This window comes from Talpa europaea (assembly GCF_964194135.1).
Source record: "Talpa europaea genome assembly, chromosome: 15".
NCBI lineage: Eukaryota > Metazoa > Chordata > Mammalia > Eulipotyphla > Talpidae > Talpa > Talpa europaea.
The window spans coordinates 26,883,763-26,909,961 of NC_140083.1; the positions used below are offsets into that span (position 1 = coordinate 26,883,763).

General features: G+C 36.4%; 1 protein-coding gene across 1 annotated transcript in view; it reads left to right on the forward strand.

Annotated features, from left to right (window-relative positions):
• The window catches only part of LIN7A (lin-7 homolog A, crumbs cell polarity complex component), a gene marked incomplete at its 5' end in the record, with an annotated part of 101,377 nt that overhangs the window by 63,370 nt on the left and 11,808 nt on the right, over positions 1 to 26,199 (forward strand). The window contains 2 exons of the mRNA XM_084255009.1: positions 1,009 to 1,080; positions 3,400 to 3,609. Of these exons, the coding sequence (XP_084111135.1) occupies positions 1,009 to 1,080; positions 3,400 to 3,609 (282 nt within the window). The remainder of the gene's footprint in view (positions 1 to 1,008; positions 1,081 to 3,399; positions 3,610 to 26,199) is intronic.

Genomic DNA, 26,199 nt, shown 5'->3' on the forward strand with positions numbered 1-26,199 from the left:
TGATGGAAAAGCTGTATTTCTCAAGGGAGAAATCCTATATTGTGAAAAAACAAGGATGTAAAAGAGTAATAAGTCATTAATAATAATAATAATTAAAAAATAAATTAGTAATGATATCCACAGTTTAAGGAGTGTTATTCAGAGCGAGTGCCTTAAAAGCATTATTTCAAATAAAACAACAACCAAATTGAAGAAATATTCCTTATCCATTTTTCAGATTGGCAAAACGAAAGTCAAAGTATAGAAATGGTAAAACAGAGTTCTTAGAGTGCCCCAATTTTATTCTAAAACTCAAATTTAGATTTGATAGTCCCCAAACCTCAGTGCTTTCTATATCATTCTGGGTGCAGACTTAACTGCATCTTTTCTATTTCATCTAAATATTAACTTGAATATTAATATTAAACTGAACCATAGTTGCTCTATTGCTCTTTGTTACCACTTTAAATAATCTCTCACTTTACTTACCTTTGCTCCTGAATATGTTTCTATATATCTACATTTATGAATACAAATATGAACAACAAAATACATTCCAGCATGCTGGAGAAAGATATTGTAACCCAGTATTGTGGAATAGTAATTGAGAAAATTATTTTGCAAGTGTTAGCCTGACTCAGGAAGTAACCACAACATTTTAATGACACATTTGAGAAATGGGGCTTATATATAATGGTAAAAATTTTTACAGACAAAGTAGAGTTTTTTAAACCAAATGTAAAAGAGGAGTTTTTGAATAGCCAAAAAAAAAAAAAAAAAAAAAAACCTCCAAATTTTTAAGTAAAAATGGTTGCCTTCTCTGGCCCAACTCTCATATCTTTCTCTCATTCCCTGAAGTAGGAGGGATTTTGGATTCCAATTATCAGGATAATTGATTCCAACTTATTTCATCTTATGATAGAGAACTTTCATTTTATAATGAAAATTTCATGCCTTATCTTCAATGAAAGAATTGATTTTCCTAATGGCCTTACACTTTCTTTTTTTTTTTTTATGTGAACATTTTAGGTGTATCAGTATATGCATGAAACCATAACTGTCAATGGCTGCCCCGAATTCCGTGCCAGGGCCACAGCAAAGGTAAGCCTTGAGTAACTTTAAAAATATACTTGACCCCAGTGATCTAGTAATTGATTGTGCGCGTGTGTGTTTCAGGTATTCTCGTGTGTACACTGTAAGAGAATTTAGACATCAGTGGCAGCCCAGAGTCTAGAACCAGTACTACTTCCCAGGTAAAAATCCTAATGGAAAATTAAACGTTTCTGCTGCTTCTGTAGCTTAAGAAAGGAGAATGATTTCATTCAACTCACTAAATGTCCATTTGGCACAAGCAAATCTACTGGTTCATTGTTTGAAATTTCCCATGGTTTTCTTATACGTTCCTCTGATCCTAAAGGACCTGTTCCCTATTCAGTGCATGAATATTTATTTGCATAAGATAATTCTAAATATTTGAATGAGACATGAAAAGAACTCATCTGCTACCCACTGGTGTAGGGTTCTTCCATGTAATCAGCAAAGCAGTGGGTAGCTTGCTGGAAGAATGTGACCTTGACCTCTAGAGGACAGCCCTGTCACTTTTTGTGGTAGCGACCACACTTGCTCTTTCACAATTCAAACCCAGGGATTGCAGAGACCCTACTTATGAAAATGTTGCAGCAATAGGATCATAAAATTATCTATAAAATAGACCATTAGGAGACAATCTTTTTGAACTAAAATCACCGATGCAGTTCTTATTGTACAAATACAGAGATGTTCTAATAGATATGCAAGTTGCTTTTTAAAAGCTTTTCTCTTTCTAATGATGGATAAGAAATAAGAACTGGTGAAAATAATTAGAATTTTCCATTTAGTTCTTTTGTGTTACATCACCTCTTATTTGGTTTCTCTCCTGATATTTTATTTTCATTCTGTAACTGAACACTGTAGATTTGTACATTTTTTTTAACCCAGACAAAAAGAGGGTATTATTATCATTACATCATGCTTTGCTTGTACTGAAGTGGAACACACACAGAAAAATGATCCCTACATGGTTTAATTAAGGGGAAAGTGAATTATGTAGTGTTTTACCATTCTCATTTCTTATTCATGTAGAACAGCAGGATAGCAGCATAATGTTGCAATAGCACAATATTTTCTGGTTGTTTCTGGGCTGTCTGCATTGCATCCATGTCAGCCATTAAACTCTATGCATGACACAAGGTTTGCATGAGCAAATGCATGCAGCTAAAAACCAGCCATTATTTCCATATCATTCACTATCTTTCACTAAATGCAGACAATAGCATAATGCTAAATTGATGTGATAATACTGTGTGTGGAAAAGAATATATAGTACTTGGGAATCAATATTTTCACAGTGTTGACTAAATCACTTTATAGTAAGTATCTAATCAACTGTGGTTAAGGCAGGTTAATGGAAGCAGAAAATAAAAAGCAGGCAGAGAATCTTTCCTGGATAAAAGTGACTTAAATGCTGTTATTTTGTTTCCTTGGGGGTGGGAAGTAATGGTAAGTTGTTTCCTTCAACATCCTTTTATAAATATATGAATTTTAAAATAAAGCTATACCTATGTGAAGTGGTATTTTATACATATAGGTATAAAACCATAGGCTGCTCATTTTGCCTACATTGCTATAGTAGTTGAAATAGTAATGTAAAGTAGAGGGGAAAAAAAAAAAACCTGTGCCTGATAAGATAAAATCCTACAATAATATGGAATATTAATGTGAAGTACTATTAATCTGTTTGAATCTATCATTTTATTTTAGCTGTTGTTCTTTTAGATATCCTCAAATTAAAAAAAATTCAAGTTCAATTTTTAAACATGAACAAAATTGTCTAAGTTGGTGTACTCACAATAGGAAAATTATATATGTACTCATCCAATGTGTATTTACACATACAAATATCCTCAGTATGAACAAATATTTACGCACATTTATGTGCAAGCGGAGAGTTAGACTATGTCATATAAAGGGGTCTAAGTTACAATCTCTGCCTCTTAAGGTGCACACAGTCAACATATGTGCTTAATAATTATAGTATATGTACCATATGTAGGTAGTATATGTGCCAAAGCTAATTGGATTCCAAGAACAGGAGGAAATGCTAAAGGAGGTAATTGGGAGAGATTTTTATAAAGAAGAGACATTTTTTTCTCATAATGGATATGCTCTAGAAAACTGGAAATAGCTGGCTGAGCTTTACAGAGAAAAGAATCATATATGACAGCTATATGAAGAACGCCCCTCCCTTCTGTGTTCTTTCTTTCACAGGAGAATGCTATAAAAATATGAGGAATTACCTGATCTACCCACTGCAAAGCCTGTGATTAGTCTTATTTTCCATGATTTATTTATTTATTTTTCCATGACCATCTTTTCTTTCAGGCAACAGTTGCAGCTTTTGCAGCTAGCGAAGGCCACTCCCACCCTCGGGTAGTCGAACTGCCAAAGACTGATGAAGGCCTTGGTTTTAACGTGATGGGAGGAAAAGAGCAAAATTCCCCCATTTATATCTCTCGCATCATTCCTGGAGGGGTGGCTGAAAGACATGGAGGCCTCAAAAGAGGAGACCAGCTGCTATCAGTGAATGGAGTGGTATGTTGAACAATCGGAGATTTTCTCCCTTATCATTTTTTTTTCTATTTCTGATGTCAATACTGAGATCCTAGTACAAGTGGTTATTTTGTGTTCAAACAGCTTCCTAAGTCGATATACAGAAAAGCTGTAATTTTATATTTTTTATTTCTCATTGCATCTCATTCAGGTGTGACAAATATGAATGAGCTAGAAAATCGTCCCAAGAAATTATCTCAACTATATAGGAAAAATTCTCTATATAACACTCTGATTTAATGTTTAGAAGAACATAGTAATCTTAAAGTTCTTTTTATCAAAAGTTATTATAAGCAACGATACATGTTAAAATGAAGATAAAACTCTTTAACCTAAAATGTGTGTAGGGATTTTTAAATTGCAATTAGAAGGAAGAGTATTTTTAATATGTAATAATAGTAACACACAAGAAAAATGCACAAATAATTCTTTAAGCCTACTGTACAGCAATTGAGTGGGAGGAAAGGAAAAAAAATCCCCCATTTAAGCCTCTTCCTTCAAAAAGTTTTATTACATTATTTTTTTGATGTCTGTTATTTTATTTTTTATAAAAAATTATTTTACTTTATATATACTATATATATATTATATATATATATATATATATATATATCATTCTTCCTTTTTGTACAATGTTTGCTTTCTCTGCTCAGATGCAGTCCCTGTAAAAAATTCCTACCACGAATTCACCCGTGCACCATCACCAAAGCCCCTTATGTAAGAATATACTCCCTCTCTTGTTTTGATCATTCTCCCTTTATTAGCCATATATATTTTAGTTTTCACATGAAAGTTAATTTAAAAGTGTGGCTTTTTAAAATAAAAGTATGGACATGTATTTTTTTCATAACTTCATATTCTTTGGATGTCCTCACCATGTAAGAACAGGTCGCTAAAGAAATAACGTTATGAAAATTTTAGCTATCAGAATCCAACAATGTATCCATAAGATAATTCACCACGACCAAGTTGGATTCATTCCAGGGGCACAAGGATGGTTTAACATCCGAAAATCAATCAACGTTATCCAACACATCAACAAAAAGAAATATAAAAACCATATGATAATATCAATAGATGCTGAGAAAGCTTTCGACAAAGTGCAACACCCATTCATGATAAAAGCCCTTGAAATTCTTGGGATACAAGGAACATACCTCAACATCATAAAGGCCATCTATGACAAGCCAACAGCAAGTATCATTCTCAATGGTGAAAAGCTGAAAGCAATTCCATTAAGATCTGGAACAAGACAAGGATGTCCACTCTCACCATTGCTTTTCAATATAATACTGGAAGTCCTAGCCAGGGCAATAAGACAAGAGAAAGACATCCAAGGAATCCAAATAGGAAAAGAAGAAGTCAAACTATCACTATTTGCAGACGATATGATATTATACATAGAGAACCCCAAAAACTCCACAGAAAAGCTAATTCAACTCATCAATCAGTTCAGTAAAGTGGCAGGATACAAAATCAACACGCAAAAGTCAGTAGCCTTCCTATACACAAACAATAAATCTGAAGAAGAAGAAATCAAAAAGACCATCCCTTTTGTTATTGAAACAAAAAAAAATCAAATATTTGGGAATAAATCTAACAAAAGAGGTAAAGGACCTATACAAAGAAAACTATAAAACACTGTTAAAAGAAATAGAAGAAGACACAAAGAAATGGAGAGACATCCCCTGCTCATGGATTGGAAGAATAAACATTATTAAAATGGCCATCCTTCCAAAAGCAATATACAGATTCAATGCTATTCCAATCAAAATTTCAATGTCATTCTTCAAAGAAATAGAACAATTATTGATGAAATTCATATGGAATCACAAAAAACCCCGAATAGCCAAAGCTCTCCTGAAAAAAAAAGAAGGGAATGGAGGCATCACACTCCCAGACTTCAAACTCTACTACAAAGCCATAATCATCAAAACTGCATGGTATTGGAACAAGAACAGACATACAGACCAATGGAATCGAATAGAAAATCCAGAAATAAACCCACAGATTTATGGTCAACTAATCTTTGACAAAGGAGCAAAGAATATGCATTGGAGCAAAGAAAGTTTGTTCAATAAATGGTGCTGGGAAAACTGGGTCGCTACATGCAAAAGAATGAAGCTTGACCACCACCGCACACCATATACAAAAATCAACTCAAAATGGATTAAAGAACTAGACATAAGACCTGAAACCATAAAATATATAGAAGGAAATATAGGCGAAACACTACGTGATTTGCACATCAAAGACATCTTTACAGACACATCACCCAAAGCAGTGATAGTGAAGGCAAAGATAAACAGCTGGGACTACATCAAATTAAAGAGCTTTTGCACAGCAAAAGAGACAATAACAAAAACAAAGAGAAACCCCACCAACTGGGAGAACATTTTTGCACCCAACACTAATGATAAAGGACTGATCACAAAAATCTGCAAAGAGCTGATGAGACTCAACAACAACAAAGAAAATAATCCAGTCAAAAAATGGGCAGAAGAGCTTAAAACAAACTTCTCTGAAGAGGAAATGCAAATGGCCAACAGGCATATGAAAAAATGTTCAACATCACTTGTCATCAGGGAAATGCAAATCAAAACTACCATGAGATACCATCTCACACCAGTGAGAATGGCACATATTAAAAAAACTTGCAACAACAAATGTTGGCGAGGGTGTGGAGAAAAAGGAACTCTTCTGCACTGTTGGTGGGAGTGCAAACTGGTCCAACCACTGTGGAAAGCTGTGTGGAGATTTCTGGACCTACTAAACATAGAGCTTCCATATGATCCAGCAATTCCACTCCTAGGTATTTACCCAAAGGACACAGAAACATCAATTCCAAAGAACACCTGCACCCCTATGTTTATAGCAGCACTGTTTACAATAGCTAAGCTTTGGAAACAACCCAAATGCCCAAAAATAGATGACTGGATCAAGAAGATGTGGTACATATATACCATGGAATATTACTCAGCATTCAAAAAAGATAAACACATGCAATTTGCTGCAACATGGATGGCGCTGGAAGGGATCATGCTCAGCGAAATAAGCCAAAAAGAAAAAGAAAAATACCGGATGGTCTCACTCATAGCAGGAATCTAGAAAACTTAAATAAGGGACCAGGAAAATGAATAACTATAAGAAAGTGAAAATCAAAATCAACAAAAAACTATGAACCAGAGACACCTTTAGGGGGGTGGGGGCGGGAGGGGAGGGATTGGGGTCAGAATGGGGGGCTGCAATTGTATGGGGAATATAACAATAAAATTTATAAAAAAAAAAAATTAAAAAAAAATAAAAAAAAGAAAAAAAAAAGAAAAAAAAAAGAAATAACGTTATGAGAAGTATGTAATTCCCCCCCATAACTTCTTACATTAAACATAAATAACCTAAAAGCTTAAATTTCAGAAATTCAAATTAGAACATATCAATGCTTACCTTTCTATTAACCTCAGGTCTTTTTTTTCCTAAGAACTCAAACTTTTAATAAAGAAGTTAGTTTTGGGTTGTGAACATATTAATCTCTGCTTAGATCACAAAATCCAAAATAAAATACATTTGGAATGTGATATCTTATTGGTAACCATGGAGTAAAATTTCACATTTACATCTTGTGATTTGTTAATTTCTTTTGACTTTTTTCCTGGATCCAGTTTCATAGAACCTAAAACCATTCACTCAAATTTGCTGATCTCTGATGTATATGGAAAACACTAATCTATGAATATTTTATGTCACGGCAGCATTCCAGCCTTAAAATTACTGTCTCATTTACTTTTTCCATCTAACAATGCTTTGGGGTAAGCTTTTTTTATTGACTTTTAGAGGACTATGGCTTTTTTAAAGCATATTTCAACTAATAATTTCAGAGGTGACCTTACCAGTAGAGGCTTTAGAGCGAGGTCATGCAATTATGCCACATAGTGATCTATACCTCAGTGTATGAATTTATGTTTTTTTTCCTGATAAAAAAGCATAGATAAAAAGATTGTGTAGATTTTAAAACTTTATGAAAAGGAAAAAAACCCAAAATATAACACTATTAGCTATAACTATAAAAAGCAATAATAAATACATATGAAATCAACTTAAAAGATGTTTGTTTTCTAACTATCAAAGGAACTAGAGCGCTTTTGTTTAACCCATGTATTTTTCAGGACACACAGCTATAGGAATTTCACAATCACTTATCCATCCCTTGTAATCATCATGCAAATTTATCTGGGAAGCTGGAGGGGATATTAAAACTGTGAAATGAGACAGATCAGGCTCTACCCCTCAATATTCCTATAATTGTACTTTAATATCCTCTAAATCTAAGTTTCCTCATCTGAAAAAAGGGAGGCATAACTAATTTGAAGGGCTCTCTTAAAGATTAAAATGAGACAAAATGTCTATTGAGAACTGCTCTGTGATTACGAGGTCTCACACAACGTTGAGTCAAGTACAGTTACCGAAGAAGGCTGAAGAGGGTTAGCAATCTTCTTCTAATGTTGCTAATGCTATTTATCTAAAAATGAAGCTTTAAGGCAAATTCTGCTACACATAGAGGCATATTTTAGCAAACATCTGTTAGCAAGAAGGTATTAATAGACTCATATAACCTCTTCCATAAATTCAGTGAAGTTCAATGAATTTCCTAGTTCTCTGTCCACTCAGATGTTTCCCTCTCCATGAAAGGGAAACATCTACCTCCTCTTGAGGTAGATGAAACAACATTCCAGGACCAGGAATTTGTTACCCCTATATTCAGTATCCTGCAACCAGAAGTCCTAATAAACCAGTGGTTGAAAATAGGACAGTTTAATATTCAAATTTAGACCACTAACCCCAGTCTGGTCTATGGTCCTTCTTAAGATTTTTGCAACTTGTCCGTACAAAGGTGGGAAATGTTTCCAAACATCTTTAATATTCCACATATACTTAAAACCTTTAATTTTACCAAGTAAGTTACATTTATTATGTTAGGTAGCGTCATTAATTTCACCAGTGGGAATTGATTTTTGACATATTTTGCTAACAAGCAAAACATCGTGTATGGTGCAGGATAGAATTGGACTTTCAGAATGAACTTGATGGTGCACGTATACATGCTGAAATTTATATGTCATAATGCAATGTGACATTGAGAAAAAAATTAGGAAATAATTAATAAAACCATTAAAAAATTAAAATAGGTATAACAACTGCATTTTAGCATGGCCAGCATGCAGAGTTGCCTTTCTGGTATCATGCTGGCTAAGCACCCTGCACTCATCTATGCTTCTAGAATAGGAGTTTAAAATATTGCAGATGGGGCCTCCCTGGTGGCACAAGGGGTTAAGATGCAACCTATGAAGTTATACGCAGCCACCACAACGCGAGTTTGATCCCCAGTCAGGGAGTTACCCACATGGTGCAGCAGACCTCTCCTGACTTGCCCACTGCTCCCCTCAGCAGTGTATTTTAGCCAATCTGCATGTTCTGCTCCCCACTCTGTCTCTGGTGAATCCTCTTACCCCCCACACCTCTGGCCTACACCCCAGTTCTTGTATAAATTAATAAATCTTTTAAAAATTGCAGATTCATGTAATCAAACTAGGTATTATAAACTATCTTTTGAAGTACTTAATAGCAATTTATATACATTTTAACAGTGTCTACTACTTATCAGATGTTTATCAGAAGATGAGCTTTCCTTCTGTAAATGAGAAACTTTATGACCCAGTGGGTTTCCCATAGTAACACACAGAAGATTTAATCGAAGGCACAAGCCCTGGGCTTCTAACACCAAATCCAGAAGTCTTTTGTAATTCCAGGCAGATAATAGTATTTAATGAAAATAAATTACTCTGCAATGGAAGGTTCAAAAAAGAGAAGTTATTAGTAAATGATCAAATGATTTCTGTTTATACTTTAAAATAAAGTACAATTTGGGGAAATGAATATGGAAATTTTCAGAATATGTCATTCTCAACTGGGGGAATACATTTTTGGAAAGTGCTGATTTGAAGGACTGAAAGTAATTAGGATTAACAAATCTTAACTATTTCAATGTGAGTACTCAGGAAAATTTTTTAGTATCCAACTTAAAAAACAAAAAATTATTACATGGCCCTTTACATCTGAGAAGACATTTAAAAAGAGTCTTGATTATGTTTATTTCTATACTCTGCCTACTTTTCAAAAGGATAGGATGTCTGTTAAAAAAGAAAATATGATAAATGTATAAAAATATGGAACATTAAGATGGCATATTAGATAATGAAGTGGGAAGTAAAGAGGGAAAATCAAGAAATAATGATATGAAAAGATAAAACATTTGAACAAGTGATTTATTTATTTTTTTAATCTTAGCATTTTAGAAGTCAAAACAGAAAGAAACTCCACCAGGGAGAAAATTTTATTTTTCTATTCCCAAACTCCAAGAGAAATTTCCCCTGAGATTTTTGCAAATGACACATTGAATCACTTAATAAAATTTTATAGAAATACAGAGGCCTTTGAGTAGGACTACTTCTTATGTCAATCCTCAATCATCAGTAAAAACATAATACTCAATGCTCAATTAAATTTTGCATTAACAGGAGGTCACAATTTGCAAAAGTTAAAATTTGAAGTTTTCTAAAGCTCTCCTCTTCACTCTTTATGCCCAAGTCTTTCATCAGCAATTTTGAGAAAGAACCGAAAGACTATTTAGAAAGATTGCAGCCAATGTGGAGCCAGTAGAAATAGCAAATACATTTAGTGATATAGTCTGGGGAAATAAAGTCTCTATAGAATATTACAATATGCCTAATTTCATGAGATTCTACATGTCTTGTTTCCATGCCCAGAAATCTAACTACCTGTGTTAAAATCAAAGAGCAATGACTAAACATTCAAGCCTGAAGAAGAAAAATCAGTCTGGGGATTTCCAAAGGAATGAATATGAGACAAGTTGGGAAAAAGCAAAAACATGTTACTGTGACTGTAAGGGTCATTAATCCAAATACTATTACAGAGACACAAGGGGGATGAGATGGGTCAGCTTTTTTATGGACTGCTCTGCTCACTCCCCATTGGTTTCCATTCTTGCAACAGAATAAGCTTATCCCGAGCAGAGAAGTCTCATATATGATGAAAAAGTTGAAGGACTTGTTTAGGATAGAAACATGTAGGGGAGAGGAGGCTGACTTTAGTTGTCCTCCATTGTGTGAGTCACTGGATGGCAGAGCCAAGACCAGTGGATAAGAGGCATAGGAGAGGCAGATTTCAGCCTATTATAAAAACAAAACAAAACAAAACAAAAAAAACACTTCAAGCAGTTAGAGTTTAAACAGGGAAAGACTGGATCCTGAGACAGTTATGTGCCCATCATGTGAAGTTTTCATCAGAGATTAGAAGACCCCCTTCTTTCAATGGCCTTCGACTGTCTTTGAATATTTCAAAATGTGTGTACCATGTAGAAAAGTGGAACAGTGGACTCCCAAGATTTTTAAAATTGTGTCACTCTGTGATTTTAGTTCCCCCAAGTCCCCTCCGCCACACACATGCATACACATGCTTGTGTGTGCATGCATTTGCACTCAGAGAAACAGATACACACAAATGTACACATAGGCGCACATATAAATACACACACAAAGTGAACTTCAGCCTCTATCGTGATATTAATTGATGCTTTGCATATGTAACAAATGGTCATTTAAAAAGTCAATCCTACTGAAATCTGAATAAACTGCATTATGCCAATGTCAATTTTCAGGTTTTAATATTATACAGTAGTTTTACAAGATACTGATATTGGTGGAGACTGGGTAAAGGGTACATAGAACCTCCAGCTATATTTCCCCTCAATTTATAGTGAATCCATAGTTATTGCCTAATAAGTTTCTTAAAAAAAGCAGAAAGTGCAAAAGAATCAACCTGAAAGAGCATATTCTACTGGCACTAATAGGAGAGTGCGGGTGAGTAGCAGAAAGGCAGAGGACAGAAAGATAAATAAAAGCACACGAACTTTAAAAATATGTCACAGTGAAAAGCAGACTTCGTTTGCTTCTGGAATCCCAGGACTGTTTTAGAGCTTCATTGGTGGGAAAATTGCAGTTAAATTCACCTAGTTCCATAGTTAATCCTAAATAAAGCTGTGGATATGGTGTGTGCACAGTGTTAATTGATTTTTAAGCATAACAGATGAATATGTAAAAATTTAGAAATGGAACAGAATAAATTGTTTTCCTTGATTCTGATCCCCCTCCCCCATTTTATAAATATCTTTGCCACGTTAAGGGTGAGTACTCAGCTGAAATGACTTATGCAGAAAGCCTGTCAGGTGTGGCATAAGGATGAAACAAAAATTAAAATTAGAGTTGAGGTTTCTGAACCTACACCATCCCAGAGAGGAAATTGAGATTAAAATCTTATCTTTTATCTGAACAAAGGAAAAGTAGAAATGCAAAGATTTTTAAAATTATTATGAAATACACTGCAAGGTTTCTATGAAAATTTAAGCCCCACATTAAAACATGTGCCCTGCTGACAGCAGGGATCTGTGTTCATTGCCTTTTCTACAGTCTTGGAACAATCCCTGTATATGGTGGAAACTCCATATATTTTTGAAGAAGTGTGGGTACCATTTTTAGTAGTTTGCCTAATGAATTCACTTTTTCCCATGATGACCTTTTGTGTTTGTTATTATTTTTGGCGCTCTCATTTTACCAATGAGGAACAGAGAGGTCAAGTAACTTGCCCCAGGTCAAACAAACAACTACTGAATGTCAGAGTTGGAGTTTCCAGCTTAGGCAGTTTGCTCTTACTCATTGTAATTTAACATAGCCATTAATAAATATTTTCATGTAGTGGGTTGCATAAGTGCATTTCTGGTCCTTCGAGAGGGTCTACTGTTTTACTCACTTTCTCAAAGAGATTTTAATTTTTATAAAGAACCTTTCCTAAAAGTAGTAACATTTTGAACAAGGAGTCCACTTGAATTTAAATGGTTCAGAATATTGAGGGCGAGCAAAGAGTTTGGTTTGAACACATTTTAATTATTCCATGCCTGCCTGGCCCATCTGTCCACTTTGTGGGGGGCACAGAAACAGGAACCAGAATGTAACCTGAACAGCCTGATCCACACTCACCCGTGAGGATATGTTTGCCTGTCGGGGGAGCCAACCCGGTCATAAGAGGGGGAAGCAGAGTCTCAGGGTTTGGTTCTGCAAGAACTGGAGTTTTGGGGTGCTGGCAGTCAGGCTGCTGGCACTTTATCCTGGCAAGGGGCTGGCCATGGCTGGGTGCCAAGAAAATCTGCAATTCCCACCATTCAGGTGACAGGGCCCAGAAGGGGGCCTGTAACAGTATGAGGATTCCCAACTCAATTCTAAGCTGTGAGGCCTCAGGTAGAACTTGTCTCACACATCCCCTCTCTGCCTGGGAGTGCCAGGGAATTCCTTATCTTTCTTGGCATTGAGTAGGAGATTATTTGAATTATAATTAAATAGATGTACAAACTGGGGTTTTTCGTTAGAGCTGAAAATGTTTGTCCTCTGGATGATGTCTTGTGACAGTTATGAAGGAGTCAAGAAAAGTATAATGATGTTGTTTTATTGCTGTCACCTCTGAAATGACACACACAAGGCAGCATACTCTAGTATATTTTGACAAGATTGAAAGATGGCATTCTAGTCTCCATTGTTGCTAGTTGGCTTAGGATAAGAGATCTTTTCATTTAAAAAACAGAACAGGTAAATATCATTTTATATATTTTTTAAAGATTTACTTTATTTATTTATGCATACAAGAACTGCAGTGTAGGCCAAAGGTGCGGAGGGTGAGAGGATTCACCAGAGACAGAGTGGGAGCAGAGCAGGCAGATGTACTGAAATACACTGCTGAGGGGAGCAGCGGGCAAGACAGGAGAGATCTGCTGTGTCATATGCGTCAGCTCCCTGGCTGGGAATCAAAGTTATATTACAGTGGTTGGTGATAGCTTGATAGTGCTGAGACTTAACCCCTTGCACCACCAGGGAGGCCCCTAATATCATTCTATTTTTGCAGGAGAATAGGTAACAATTGCTCACTCACTGGAACTGCTACATGCCACTCCGTGATTTCAGTCTGCAGGAATGGGCTCTCACACATTCATACACCAACTTGAACTTTGAGAATACACTGAGATTGTGCTGATAATACTGAAATGTATTCATGCTTGAACACTCTCACATTTAGTCAACATTAAAGTACAAGCCTCTGAATTCCCAAGCAGGGGACCAGACTAACCTCAATCTCTATTTAGATTGTTGGTAATGGGTACATAACTCACTGCTTGATTCAGTTGTTCATGCAATATTTCTTTCTTATGGTTATTTTTTTCTACTTGCTATTTGTGTTTGCCTTATTATGTGCTGTTATTTTATTAGTGCTTTCATTTATTTAATCATTATTTGTGGAGCAGTAATAATATGACAGTGGTTGAGCTAAGCCCTGAGGTTAGATGGTGAATAAAAGAGTAAGGGTTATAGGCCTCTCCCATGGTGCAGCAGGTTGACAGCGCTGTGAAGCTGTCCACAGCCTCTGCAGTGCAGGTTAGATTTCCGGCTGGCCAGGGAGATTCCCACATGGTGGGGAAGACCTCTCCTGTTGTGCCCGCTGCTCCCCCACAGCAGTGCTTTCTTTCGGTCTGTCTGCCTGTTCTGCTCCCAACTCTGGTGAATCCTCTCACCCCTCCCACACCTCTGACCTGTACCCCAGCTCTTGTATAAATAAAAAATAAATCTTAAAAAAAAAGAGTAAGGGTTATAACTCTTATGGAACTTTCTGTCTAATAGAGAATAATAAAATAATGATTGTGATGATGATAATAAATATATACCTATATATGCACATGTAACTTGTGATATATTTGCCATTTTTTCCAGTTTAAAAGTAAGTCTACCAATGATTCTGTTCATAGCCACAATGGTCAGAGCAGTAAAATTTTAACTCCATGTGTCTATCAGTTTCCAACGGCAGCTGCATCTCACTCATTGGCTGGTTGATTATTGGCAAGTCATTGGAATTTTTGGCATCATTGTATCTGCAAACTTAATGTAGATGCATGTCCTAGCTACCTTTTCTAATAGTAATGAAGATAAAAGAGAGAATTTTTAAATACAGCATTGGCAAAGTAAGACTTTATCTTTCCACGGAAGTATAGCATTATTGCTGTGTATTCTATTATTAAACAGCCTTTTTATCAAACTCCCAGATAAAAGGCCTCTCCATATTTCCTATTGTAGCAAAGTCTTAATTACAAAAGCAGAAAATGTAAATAAAGTAATGACCTCCTGTTGGCTGAGAAATGTGTGGTGCATCCCAAAGGAATACAGAAGTTTGTCTCAGAGTGTGCTAGGTCAAGTTCGGCTATCATGTGTGCTATATAGAACTCACCAAACCAATTACAAGTTATCACTGTAACCATTAGTGGGGAAACCAATTTCTATTGCCTTAAAGCTATGCCTTATGATTCAATTTACACCTAACTTGCTTGAGAGGAAACATTCTTCTAAGTTATTAAATGTTGGTCTATAGACTGCTGGCATCAGCCAAAAGCAAAGTTAGAATGTTGTTAAAATACTTTAACTCCATAGCTGTGCCTAACGAATACCAACCAAGACTAAATATCAGGGTTTACACAGTTTTCTATAGTGGATTTTGATGTTGTTCTAATGCAGTTGAATATATTTTCTAATAAGAATACTCTGATGCAGATGGGAATCAAGTAGCTCATGATACAAGCTACATATGATTGTTGGAGGTCCATGTGAGAGGCTCAAGCTTTTATCCAGAGCCTTAGATATGACAAATGCAGTGACAGAGTAGTACCATTGTGGTGCTGGAACCACACTTTTCTCATTTCAGCCATGAGGTGTGGTCAGTTTTAATGAGATACACTGCAAAATGTGTCGTATTGGACCCTAGGTTTTTCTCTTTGGTTTGAGTTCTCTTCACTCATAGATACAGAATCATTTTTTCACTGCTTATTTTACTCTGAAATATAAATTGGAGTTCTTCAGTGGCATCTAAATGCACTTCAGGAGATATCAGGTTTTTATCCATCATCACCAGTGACAGTACAGATATAGCATAGCTTAAGATATAAGAATGTAACAATGGTTATGAGTACAGGCATGAGTCTTTACATCCTAAAATCAAAGTCTATCTTATGTTAATTATGTTCTTGGTTGGACATGATTTTAAATTGCTGCAAGGGAGGTGCATGCAAGATTTGTTCTCAAAGAGTTCACCTAAGCTAGCTTCTCACCCAGCACCTGCATCTCAACTCAGCTTTTTCATTCTAAGTCATTATTACATACTTTGTAGTCATTACAAATCTAGCAAAATATCATTTAAAAAAAATTGGGGATTCTAGTCTCTTGGGTTTCTAACCTTTGAGTACCAAGGTAGCATGAGTCTACACTAAATTTGGTTTGCAATGAGTTTCCTTGAAAGGGAGTGATAAATTTGGCTACTACGGGATCCAATAGATGGTTATATAATGTATGGAGATGACCTAGTACAAACTGTGCAATCCAGAGGGAAACACTCCATCACAGTTCCAATCAGTTATTGATAGTGGGGGAGTATGGATAACGTTGGAAGACATTTTAATTTATAAATTCGAGATTATAAAACAATACCTTCCGGCTTTGTAAAGGCAATGATATTTAAGTAGAATCTTGAAGGTAATTATCTATACAAATGTCAAAGTCAGTGAGTTGATGGAATGTTACTCCAGGCAGAGGGAAGAACAAAAATACAGACATATCCTAAACAACAGCATATTTGGAGTAAGGAGGCAGGCAAAGTGTGATGGGGTTGGAGTTTATAGCATGGGCAAGAGTCATATTACAAGCCATGACTGGAGCCTGCACTTTTCATTTGAAGGTGGTAGGAAATGACCAACATAACATGGGTTTATTGCATGTATTAGTTGTTATGACCACTGGAAACATGTGTGAGTATGTAAAAGAGTGAAGGAAAAACTAAAAGTTAGTGATATCAACTAGGAAAGCTTTAAGAGTTTTGGAGAGACTTGTTAAAGGCCATAACTGAAGAGACATTAATTTGGTGGAGAAAAAAAGAAGAAATTGGAAAACTGTTTTGGTGGTAATAATACTATAAGCAAGATTGGCTATGAAAGACAAAGAATAAAGAATTATGAAGGAAGTTTCCATGCTAAGCTACTGACATGGGTACTGCCTCCATTGACACAGGAGAGAAGATAGTTCATTTGTTTCCATTCTTTTTGAGGTGGTCCATTCTCACAGGGGTGAGGTGACATCTAATTGTGGTTTGAATTTGCATTTCCTATAATAAGTGATGTTGAACAAGTCTTATGTGTCTGTAGGCCATCTGAATGCCTTCTTTAGAAAACTGTCTGTTTAGACCTCTTGCCATTTTTTATTGTGCTTTCTGGTTTTGTTTGTTACTGCATTTTATAAGTACTTTGTATATTTTGGAATTTAGCCCTTTGCTAGATGTGCAGTGTGTAAATATTTTCTCCCATTCTATAGGTTGCATTTAGTTTTTGCAACGACTTCTTTTAAGGTACAAAAGCTTTCTATTTTATTACTTGCTTAGAGTGAATTGTAACCTTATAGTGAGCATTTAATATAGAGTTGTAAAATTTTAAACAGTTATGGTCACAAAAATAAAGTTAATTTCAAGATTACCAGATGTTTATTTTTGGTGGAAGTTGAGTGGAACATGTGCACATATGGAAGACTGAAAATGTAACCCCAAAATTATAATAATGAACAAATAAACTAAATTTCCATATTTTTAACGGCTGTTTCGTTGAGAAAGTGAGAAACTGAGACTCAACAGTTTGTGTTGTTGGGGTCATCCATGTAAAAATGTACAAGAGCCCAATTTCATTGGTTTTAGAGAAGGGCTTAGGTTTAAAATTAAGTTTGCCTTTTAGAGTATTTTTTTTAAGATTTATTTATTTATGAGTACAAGAGCTGGGGTACAGGCCAGAGAGGTAGGGGCTGAGAGGATTCACCAGAGACAGAGTGGGAAACAGAACAGGCAGATTAGCTGAAATACACTGTGGAGGGGAGCGGTGGGCTAGGCAGGAGAAGTCTGCTGCACCATGTGGGTAGCTCCCTGGCTGGGGATCCAACTCGTGCTGCAGTGGCTGTGGATAGCTTCATAGGTTGCATCTTAACCCCTTGCACCACCAGGGAGGCCAGATTAGAGTATGTTAATTTAAAGTTAATTAATTGAATTTTATCCAACTGATGGCATTTCAAAGTAGAAAACTTTATGATTCAAAAACTTCTAAAAAGTAAACTTTCATTAAATTAAATTTATTTTAGTCAGAATTTCTGAATCTTGGAACAGTTGATATTTTGATCTGGATAATTGTTTGCTAGGGATGCTGTTTTGTATGTCATGGAATATTTAGCATCATCCCTGACCAGTGACACACTCCCCTTCCATGTTGATGATCAAAAATGGCTCATGACATTGCTAGCCATCCTCAAGGGGAGAACTCGTGCCTGGTTGAGAATCATTGCTTTCAACTAAATTCATCCAATTTTATGAAAACTGATATAAACCAAATGATAGCTGCACTGTTAATATCAAAATTGCTTACATTATACATTGCATGGAATATGTGAACAGATTGGCCTTCTACCAAATCATGGCATGGAGGTAGGGAATTCCACAAATAAGAGACTTCATCCAAGGCTTCTCTGTGAATCAAGGAATCAATAAGGAGAAGACCCAAAGCTGAGAATGGGAGACAATAGCAAGGAGATGAACAACACACCATTATTGAGTCTGTCTCTATGGGCAAATAAAGTTTTAAGACTATCAATTTAAAGTTTTCAATCAGACTGCCAGAACAGATATACTAACCACATTCCATGTGCCTGGCACCGGGACAGAGACAGTTTAAATAAAACATAAGCCATACATAAAGGAGCTTTCTTTTATCTAATTCCCCTGGAAACTCAAAGTTGGTTTTCAATAGAAATGGCTGCATTATTTGAAATTGGCCCTAGCTTCAGCTTTGGATGAGTTTGCTCCCAAATTAAGCTTTGTAGAAATATTGTGCCAATATGTCATAAACAGAAATATGCTAAGACCTTGCCACTTTTCTTTTCTGCCTAATTCTGGAAGACACAGTATCTATTTGCACACTCAATAAAGTCTGTCACTGTGGTCTGCAGGAACGCTGAGAGCTTGCTCTGTGTTTTACCATGGTTCTGAAATGAGACTGGCTTGCAAGGTTTGAAGGGTAGCAGCTTCTAATCTTGAAATCCCCTTTATTTTTGTGACCACAAGCTGTTCAGTTTTTTACAAATCTACATTAAATGATGACTATTAGAATGCTGTTCACTAGTAAGCAATTGTATGGGGAATATAACAATAAAATTTATAAAAAAATTAAAAATAAATAAATAAATAAATAAATATTTAAAAAAAAAAAAAAAAAAAAGAAGCAATTTTAAATGTCACTGTCCGTGCTTGTAACAATGTGGGCAGTTAATTACAGCCGGAACCCATTGCATACACCATTTCACATGGGTCCTATTTTATTAGATGAGATTGACAGGAGGGATAATGCAAGTTGTCTGAGGCTAGTTATCAGATCACAGATCATTTTAGGGTGTCAATATTTGGGTTAGAAATATGAGTTCCTTCAGTTGCGTTGACTATAATTTTGCACGTGTGTTTGGACTGTTCCACATAGAAGCCCCATCACTTTTAGCCTCCTGATCTCCAATAAATTTAGTTTTAATAAAATTGTCAAGAATTGAATTGTGTACAACTTTTAATGGGCAAGTTTATTTTGTGTATAAAATTAATCAAATATTGTCATTAAAATTTGCTCTGATGTTCTTTTATTACTTATAGGAAAATAGGGACCTGAGTAAAACTTTATTTATTTATTTATTTATTTATTTGTTTGTTTGTTTATTTATGCAAGCACTGGGTACAGTCAGAAACACGGGAGGGTGAGAGAATTCACCAGAGCCAGAGTGGGGAACAGAACAGGCAGACTGATGAAATACACTGCTGAAGGGAGCAGCGGGTGCAGCAGGAGAGGTCTGCACACCATGTGGGACCCTCGTCAGTGGCCAGGGATCAAACCGGTGCTGCAGAGGCTGATGGCAGCCTGGCAAAACCCAGCGCTCAACCACAATGCCACCAGGGGAGGCCCCTGAGTAAAACTTTTAACTTTCATTATTTTTGCACAATCACCTGCTAAATCTGTGCACAGTCATCTGCTTTCTCTAAGAAATTAGCTAATCGGTTATTTCACCAAATCTTTAGTTTGAGAAATATTAAATAGAGCTGAAAGTACATAAATACAATTTATTTAAAGTACACATATCCCTAAGCAAGTTTATTATGTAATGTGACTTGAGCATAATCTTAAGAAGATTATGAATCTTAAGAATCTTCTGCCAGTCAAGAAATGGCAGAAGAACTTAAAAGGCATTTCTCCAAAGAGGAAATGCAAATGGCCAACAGGCATATGAAAAAATGTTCAACATCCCTTATCATCATGGAAATGCAAATTAAAACCATGTTGAGATACCAACTTACACCAGTAAGAATGGCACATATCAAAAAAACAATCAACAACAAATGTTGGCGAGGATGTGGTGAAAAAGGAACTCTCCTAGGGTCTCCCCTAGTGGCGCAGTGGTTGAGCGCTGGGCTGGGAAGCTGCCCACAGCCTCTGCAGTGCCAGTTTGATGCCCGGCAACAAGCAAGGGTCCCCCATGGCGCACAGACCTCTCCTGCCACCCGCTGCTCCCCTCAGCAGTGTATTTTGTCCGTCCACCTGTTCTGTTCCCCGCCCTGGCCCTGGTGAATCCTCTCACCCTCCCACGCTTCTGACTGTACTCAGCTTGTATAAATAAATAAATAAATCTTTTCTTTTTTTTTTTTTTTAAAAAAAAAAGGAACTCTCCTACTTGCTGGTGGGTATGCAAACTGTTCCAACCACTGTGGAAAGCTGATTGGAGATTCCTCAGTCTACTAACAAAGGAGCTACCATACAAACCAATTCCACTACCTGGGATCTGCCCAAAGGACACAAAAACATTGATTCAAAAGAGCACCTGTACCTCTATGTTTATAGCAGCACTATTTACAATAGGTAAAACTTGGAAACAACCCAAATGCCCAAAAATAGATGACTGGATCAAGAAAATGTGGCATATATACACAAAGGAATATGATTCAGCAATCAAAAAAGATAAACTCATGCCATTCACAGCAATGTGGATGGAACTAGAAGGAATTATGCTCAGTGAAATAAGCCGAAGGAAAAAGAAAAATACCGGATGATTTCACTTATAGCAGGAATATAGAGGAACCAAATAAGACATCAGTGTAAAAAAATAATAACAGTACAAAGCACAATAAAGCAAAAATGGACAATTATAAATCAGAGACATCCTGCAGGGGAGGAGGAGGGAGAGGGATCAGAGGGAGGGAGGGAGGAGCACAGGGGACTGAGGTGATGGTGCACAGGTGCATCGGTGAAGGAAACTATGTGGACTACACCTGAGGGGGTGGGAGGAAGCAAATATTATTTAAAATGAACAATGATATAAATAAATAAATAAGTATTTGTTAAATATCTGGAATATACTAGGCACTGTTTGAAGCAGCCAGGATTCTTTCATGAAAAAAAAGAAAAATTTTTTTTTTTTATAAATTTTATTGTTATATTCCCCATACAATTGCAGCCCCCCATTCTGACCCCAATCCCTCCCCTCCCGCCCCCGCCCCCCTAAAAGTGTCTCTGGTTCATAGTTTTTTGTTGATTTTGATTTTCACTTTCTTATAGTTATTCATTTTCCTGGTCCCTTATTTAAGTTTTCTAGATTCCTGCTATGAGTGAGACCATCCGGTATTTTTCTTTTTCTAAAAAAAGAAAAAATTTTAACATCATGGAGTTTGTATTCCAGTAGGGCAGATAAACAATAAACAAACTAAATAAGCAAATATATATATATATTAATTTAATGAAGTACCATTATTTTACATCCTTAATATTTTGACAGTATCAGGTGTAGATGTGGTCAGTACTAAGGGAAGAAGATTAAATCAGGTGACATTGACTTACAACACTGTATATGATTTAGAGGTATAGGATCACACCCCCTTACAACCAATGTTACTTCAATAAAGTAAGAAGGTAAAGATGGAACACAAGTAAAAGATGGAACACAAAAAAAGAAAGAAGAAATCAGGAGGATTGGAAGTGAAGACTCTGGGAAGGAGGGAGTGTGATGCTGGGTGGTCAAAATAGCCTCCCTGAGAAAGGGATGTTTAAAGCGAGGATTAAAGAAGATGGGTAGGGCCTCCCCCATGGCGCAGAGTTCAATCCCCAGCTGGCCACATGGTGCAGCAGACCTCTCCTGTCTCGCCCGCTGCTCCCCTCAGCAGTGTACTTCAGTCCTTCTGCCTGTTCTGCTCCCCGCTTTGTCTCTGGTGAATTCTCTCACCCTCTCGCGCCTCTGGCCTGTACCCCAGTGCGTGTATAAATAAATAAATCTTAAAAAAAAACAAAGGAGATGGGAGACAGGGCCAAATGAGTGTGGAGGGAAGAGCATTTGATTCAGAGGCAAAGAGTCGGTGCAGAATTCCTGAAATGGAAGTGCACTGGCTCATTGGAGAAGCAAGAAGTAAGCTAGAGATGGGCTCAGGGGAATGAACTCACCTTTGAAGTTTTTGCTAATTCAGACCATGCAAGAGTTTAAGAATATATCATCTATTCTATATACCACTACATCAAAATGGTAATTTAAAAATCCCCAGATGTTAGGTTTACAAATGAAGCAGACACCACCACCCCCCAGCACACACACATGCACAAGTGTAGTGATGGGAATGATAACTAAGTAAGAGGGAAGTCTTCCTTTGAGACTTTATAGGGCAGGCATTTGCTAAGCATTCTAAATGCACTGGGCCATTTAATTCTCCCTAAGTCCCTATAAAACACAAACCAATTCAATGTAATTTATGGTGTTTGAGGCATAATGCCAGTTCCTCTGAATCTTAGTTTCTGCCTTATGAAGAGATAATATAATAGTAGCTACCTTGTTTTTATGTTTTGGTGTTAAATGGAGCAGTAGCACACGGGGCATCACACAATTCCTGAGACATAAATGTTAGTTGTTGTAATTGCAACAGTTCATAATTAAGACAGCAGTCATTGGTTGCTGTCTTAATAAGAAATAAGAAATCATTATTTCTTATCAAAATAAGAAATTTCTTATCAAAATAAGAAATCATTATTTTCTCAGGCAAAGGACTACATAGAAGAGACATCTCGCTCCAGACAGAGAGGGTCCCTACTATAGAAGTGTTGGGTTGGGGACTGGGGGCAGGGAGGAAGGTGAACAGGTCATCTGAGAGGGAATATTTGGAAGAGGCCAGGCACTAGAGAAGTTATTCTGTTTGAAGTCTTATAATTTGGCAGATGGAGTTGAAAACAGGTGTCAGATCATAATGGTGTACCTTGTGCTGAAGACTTTGGACTGTATTTCAGCAAAAAGGAACTCAACAGGATTTTAAACAAGAGAATGACGTGATCAAAATGTGCATTTTAGAATAATTGCTGTGATTACAATGTTACAAGCAGTTTAGAATGAGCCAGAATTAAATGAAAGTAAAGAGGTACAGGTTTAACTTAATGTTCAGTGAGGGAAGTGACATCTAATTATGATCTGTTAATGCAAGGAATAGCTTTGTTTCTTTGTTTGTTCTAAACAACACATTACTATTTGGGTGAGTGTGGGGAGAGAGAGGATCAATAATAATGATACCAAAGAAGAAATACAAAGCCAGCTCATTTCATTTTCAAAAAAATCCCTAGGTCAACTGAGTTGCAACTCTCTCTGGGATCTCACATCTATCAAGCTAGAAATCACTATAGTTATTCTTCTCTGGAGCCAATAGATGAAAAGCAGAAATTTATACATGCAGTATTTTATAATTCTTCCTCTCCATTCTTGGTCAAATATCATACCCTGAAAACCTGGATTTCTAGCATTGATACTTAAGCATGAATCTTCTGCCAGGTCATGTAGATGAAACACTGGTGTGGACAGATAAACAAGTGAGAGAGGAAATGGAGGAACGAAAAACTCAGGTTACAGAAAATTAATGACACCAGCAGCAAAGGCATTTAGTCTTGATTGCTCAAACAGAATCTCATTGCATTCCATTATATTAGAGGCTCCCACAAACCACATTTCTACATCCATAATTCCTCGGTAATTCAGCTAAAATCCCTTCATTTCACCTGAATTATCCAAGCAATTACAGTTATAATTTATTTTTTGCTCAAATTACTTCAAAGTTGTGCCTCAAAGCACTTTTAAAAACAAAATTACCCTTTATCCCTCCTTCTTCAGTTTGTTCTGGAATGACTTTCCTTCTCATTTTCTTCATGATGATACTGGGCTATTGTATTAGAAAAAATTATACAAGAAATTGGGAATGCGTCTTTTAACAATTTCTAGACAACTGAGTGTGAGGAGATTGAAATTAGATTTTTTAAAAATTTCCCTTTTCCTCCTTTCATTACAGATCCTTCCTGCCCAGTCCTCTCTCCTTCCCCATGAAGAAATAATATGATAATGGGTATTCATTAAGTATATTTCTTTGCATTCAAGTATACATACACACATTCGTTCAGTTACTTTTTTTATTTTTAGATATAAACATATAAGATGATATAGGAGAATGATTCAAGAGTCCAGGCTTAGATGTGTTGGCCATTAATTGTGTGCCGATGAAAACTTAACTTTTCTGTGTCTCGGTTTCCTCATTTACAAAATTGGGATGATAACACTACAGACCTTGCCAGATTAATATGAAGAGTAACTATTTTGATACATTGAAAGCACTTAGACCAGGCCTCCCTGGTAGCCAAGGGGTTAGGCACCACACTATGAAGCAATATGCAGCCTCTGCAGCACGAGTTTGATTCCTGGTCAGGAGCTACCCACATGGCGCAGCAGACCTCTCCTTACTCGCCTGCTGCTCCCCTCAGCAGTGTATTTCACTCAGTCTGCCTGTTCTGTTCCCCACTCTGTCTCTTGTGAATCCTCTCACTCCCCGCATCTTTGGCCTGTACCGCAGCTCGTGCATAAATAAATAAATCTTAAAAAAAAAAAAAGCACTTGGAACAGTACATGACAGCAAACACTCAGTGAATGTTAGCTAGTAGTGGTGGTGATAGTAATAGTAGAAATAGTAGTAGCATTGTAACACCAGTAGCAGTACTAGAAGTTTTAAAAATATTTTATTTTATTTTCATATATACCAATTATTCTATGATTTGCTTTCTATATTTTGCTTTCTTGATGTTATATATGTATATGTCTGTCTATATTTGATGTCTTGTCAGTACTTTTTTTTAATCTGCTGTATAGTACTCCACTGTATGTGGTTACTGTAGTTAATGTAACCATTCCCCTATCAGTGGACATTAAACTTGTTACCCATTATTGCTCTTTTGTTTTATTTTGTTACTATGAACACAGTGAAAATGTTTCAGTGAAAATGTGAAACATAGTTTCACTCAGTTGTTATGTCTTCAGTGAAACATAACACAGTGATTTTTTTTCTAGAATAGATATGGGATACGTGACAATCCAGGTTAGGAGGGTATGGGCACATTTTATTTTAATAGATGCTGCCATTGACCTCCAACTTATACTCCATGCTGTATGAAAATATAAATTTCACCAAAATTTTGGCATTGTCAAATTTTTAAATAAGTGAATTTTTTTTATCCCATTCTGGATTTAATTTTCAACCCTCTAATGGTGGAGTTGGGCACCTGTTACCTGAAACTTGATTAGAGGATGCTAATCATACAAAACTCTGGCAGGTATGAAGTAGGCATGAGCAATACAGGAAAGTGCTCTAAGGTTTTAGGGATATAAATATGGTGGAAGAAAGCAGATGTTGGAGAGACTAGCTGGAAGTGGAGAATAAATTGCAGGCTATTGTATGGCATTTGCATTTTACTTTGAATAAGAAGGTGATCTACTGGAGAGTAAGTATTATTTGACATGGACATTGAATGATGGGTAGAAGTTTACTAAGATTGGGGAATGGAGGAATGTCACATAGACTGAGGGGATAAAACTGAGATACTATGGAAACATGAAGAAACATGGCAAAATCAAAAGCATGATGCTGCTCGAATATCAGAGATGGACGTAGGAAACAGAGTTGGACCTGCCAATTGATGGGAAGTGATTTGTATACTATAGGACATCTTTAGTTTCTTTCATAGAAAAGAAATAGGGAAATATTCATGGGGTCAGGGAGTCCACAGTTATTGGGTACATTTCTGGGGCAGTTTGGTACTTGGCATTTCACATGGGCAGATCATTAAATCTTTTTTTTTTTTTTTAATAGAGGCATGCTTTTTATTTATTTGTTTGCTGGTTTGTTTGTTTTGTTTATACATGCACTGGGTACAGTCAGAAGCGCAGGAGGGTGAGAGAATTCACCAGAGCCAGAGCGGGGAGCAGAACAGGCAGAAGGACTGAAGTACACTGCTGAGGG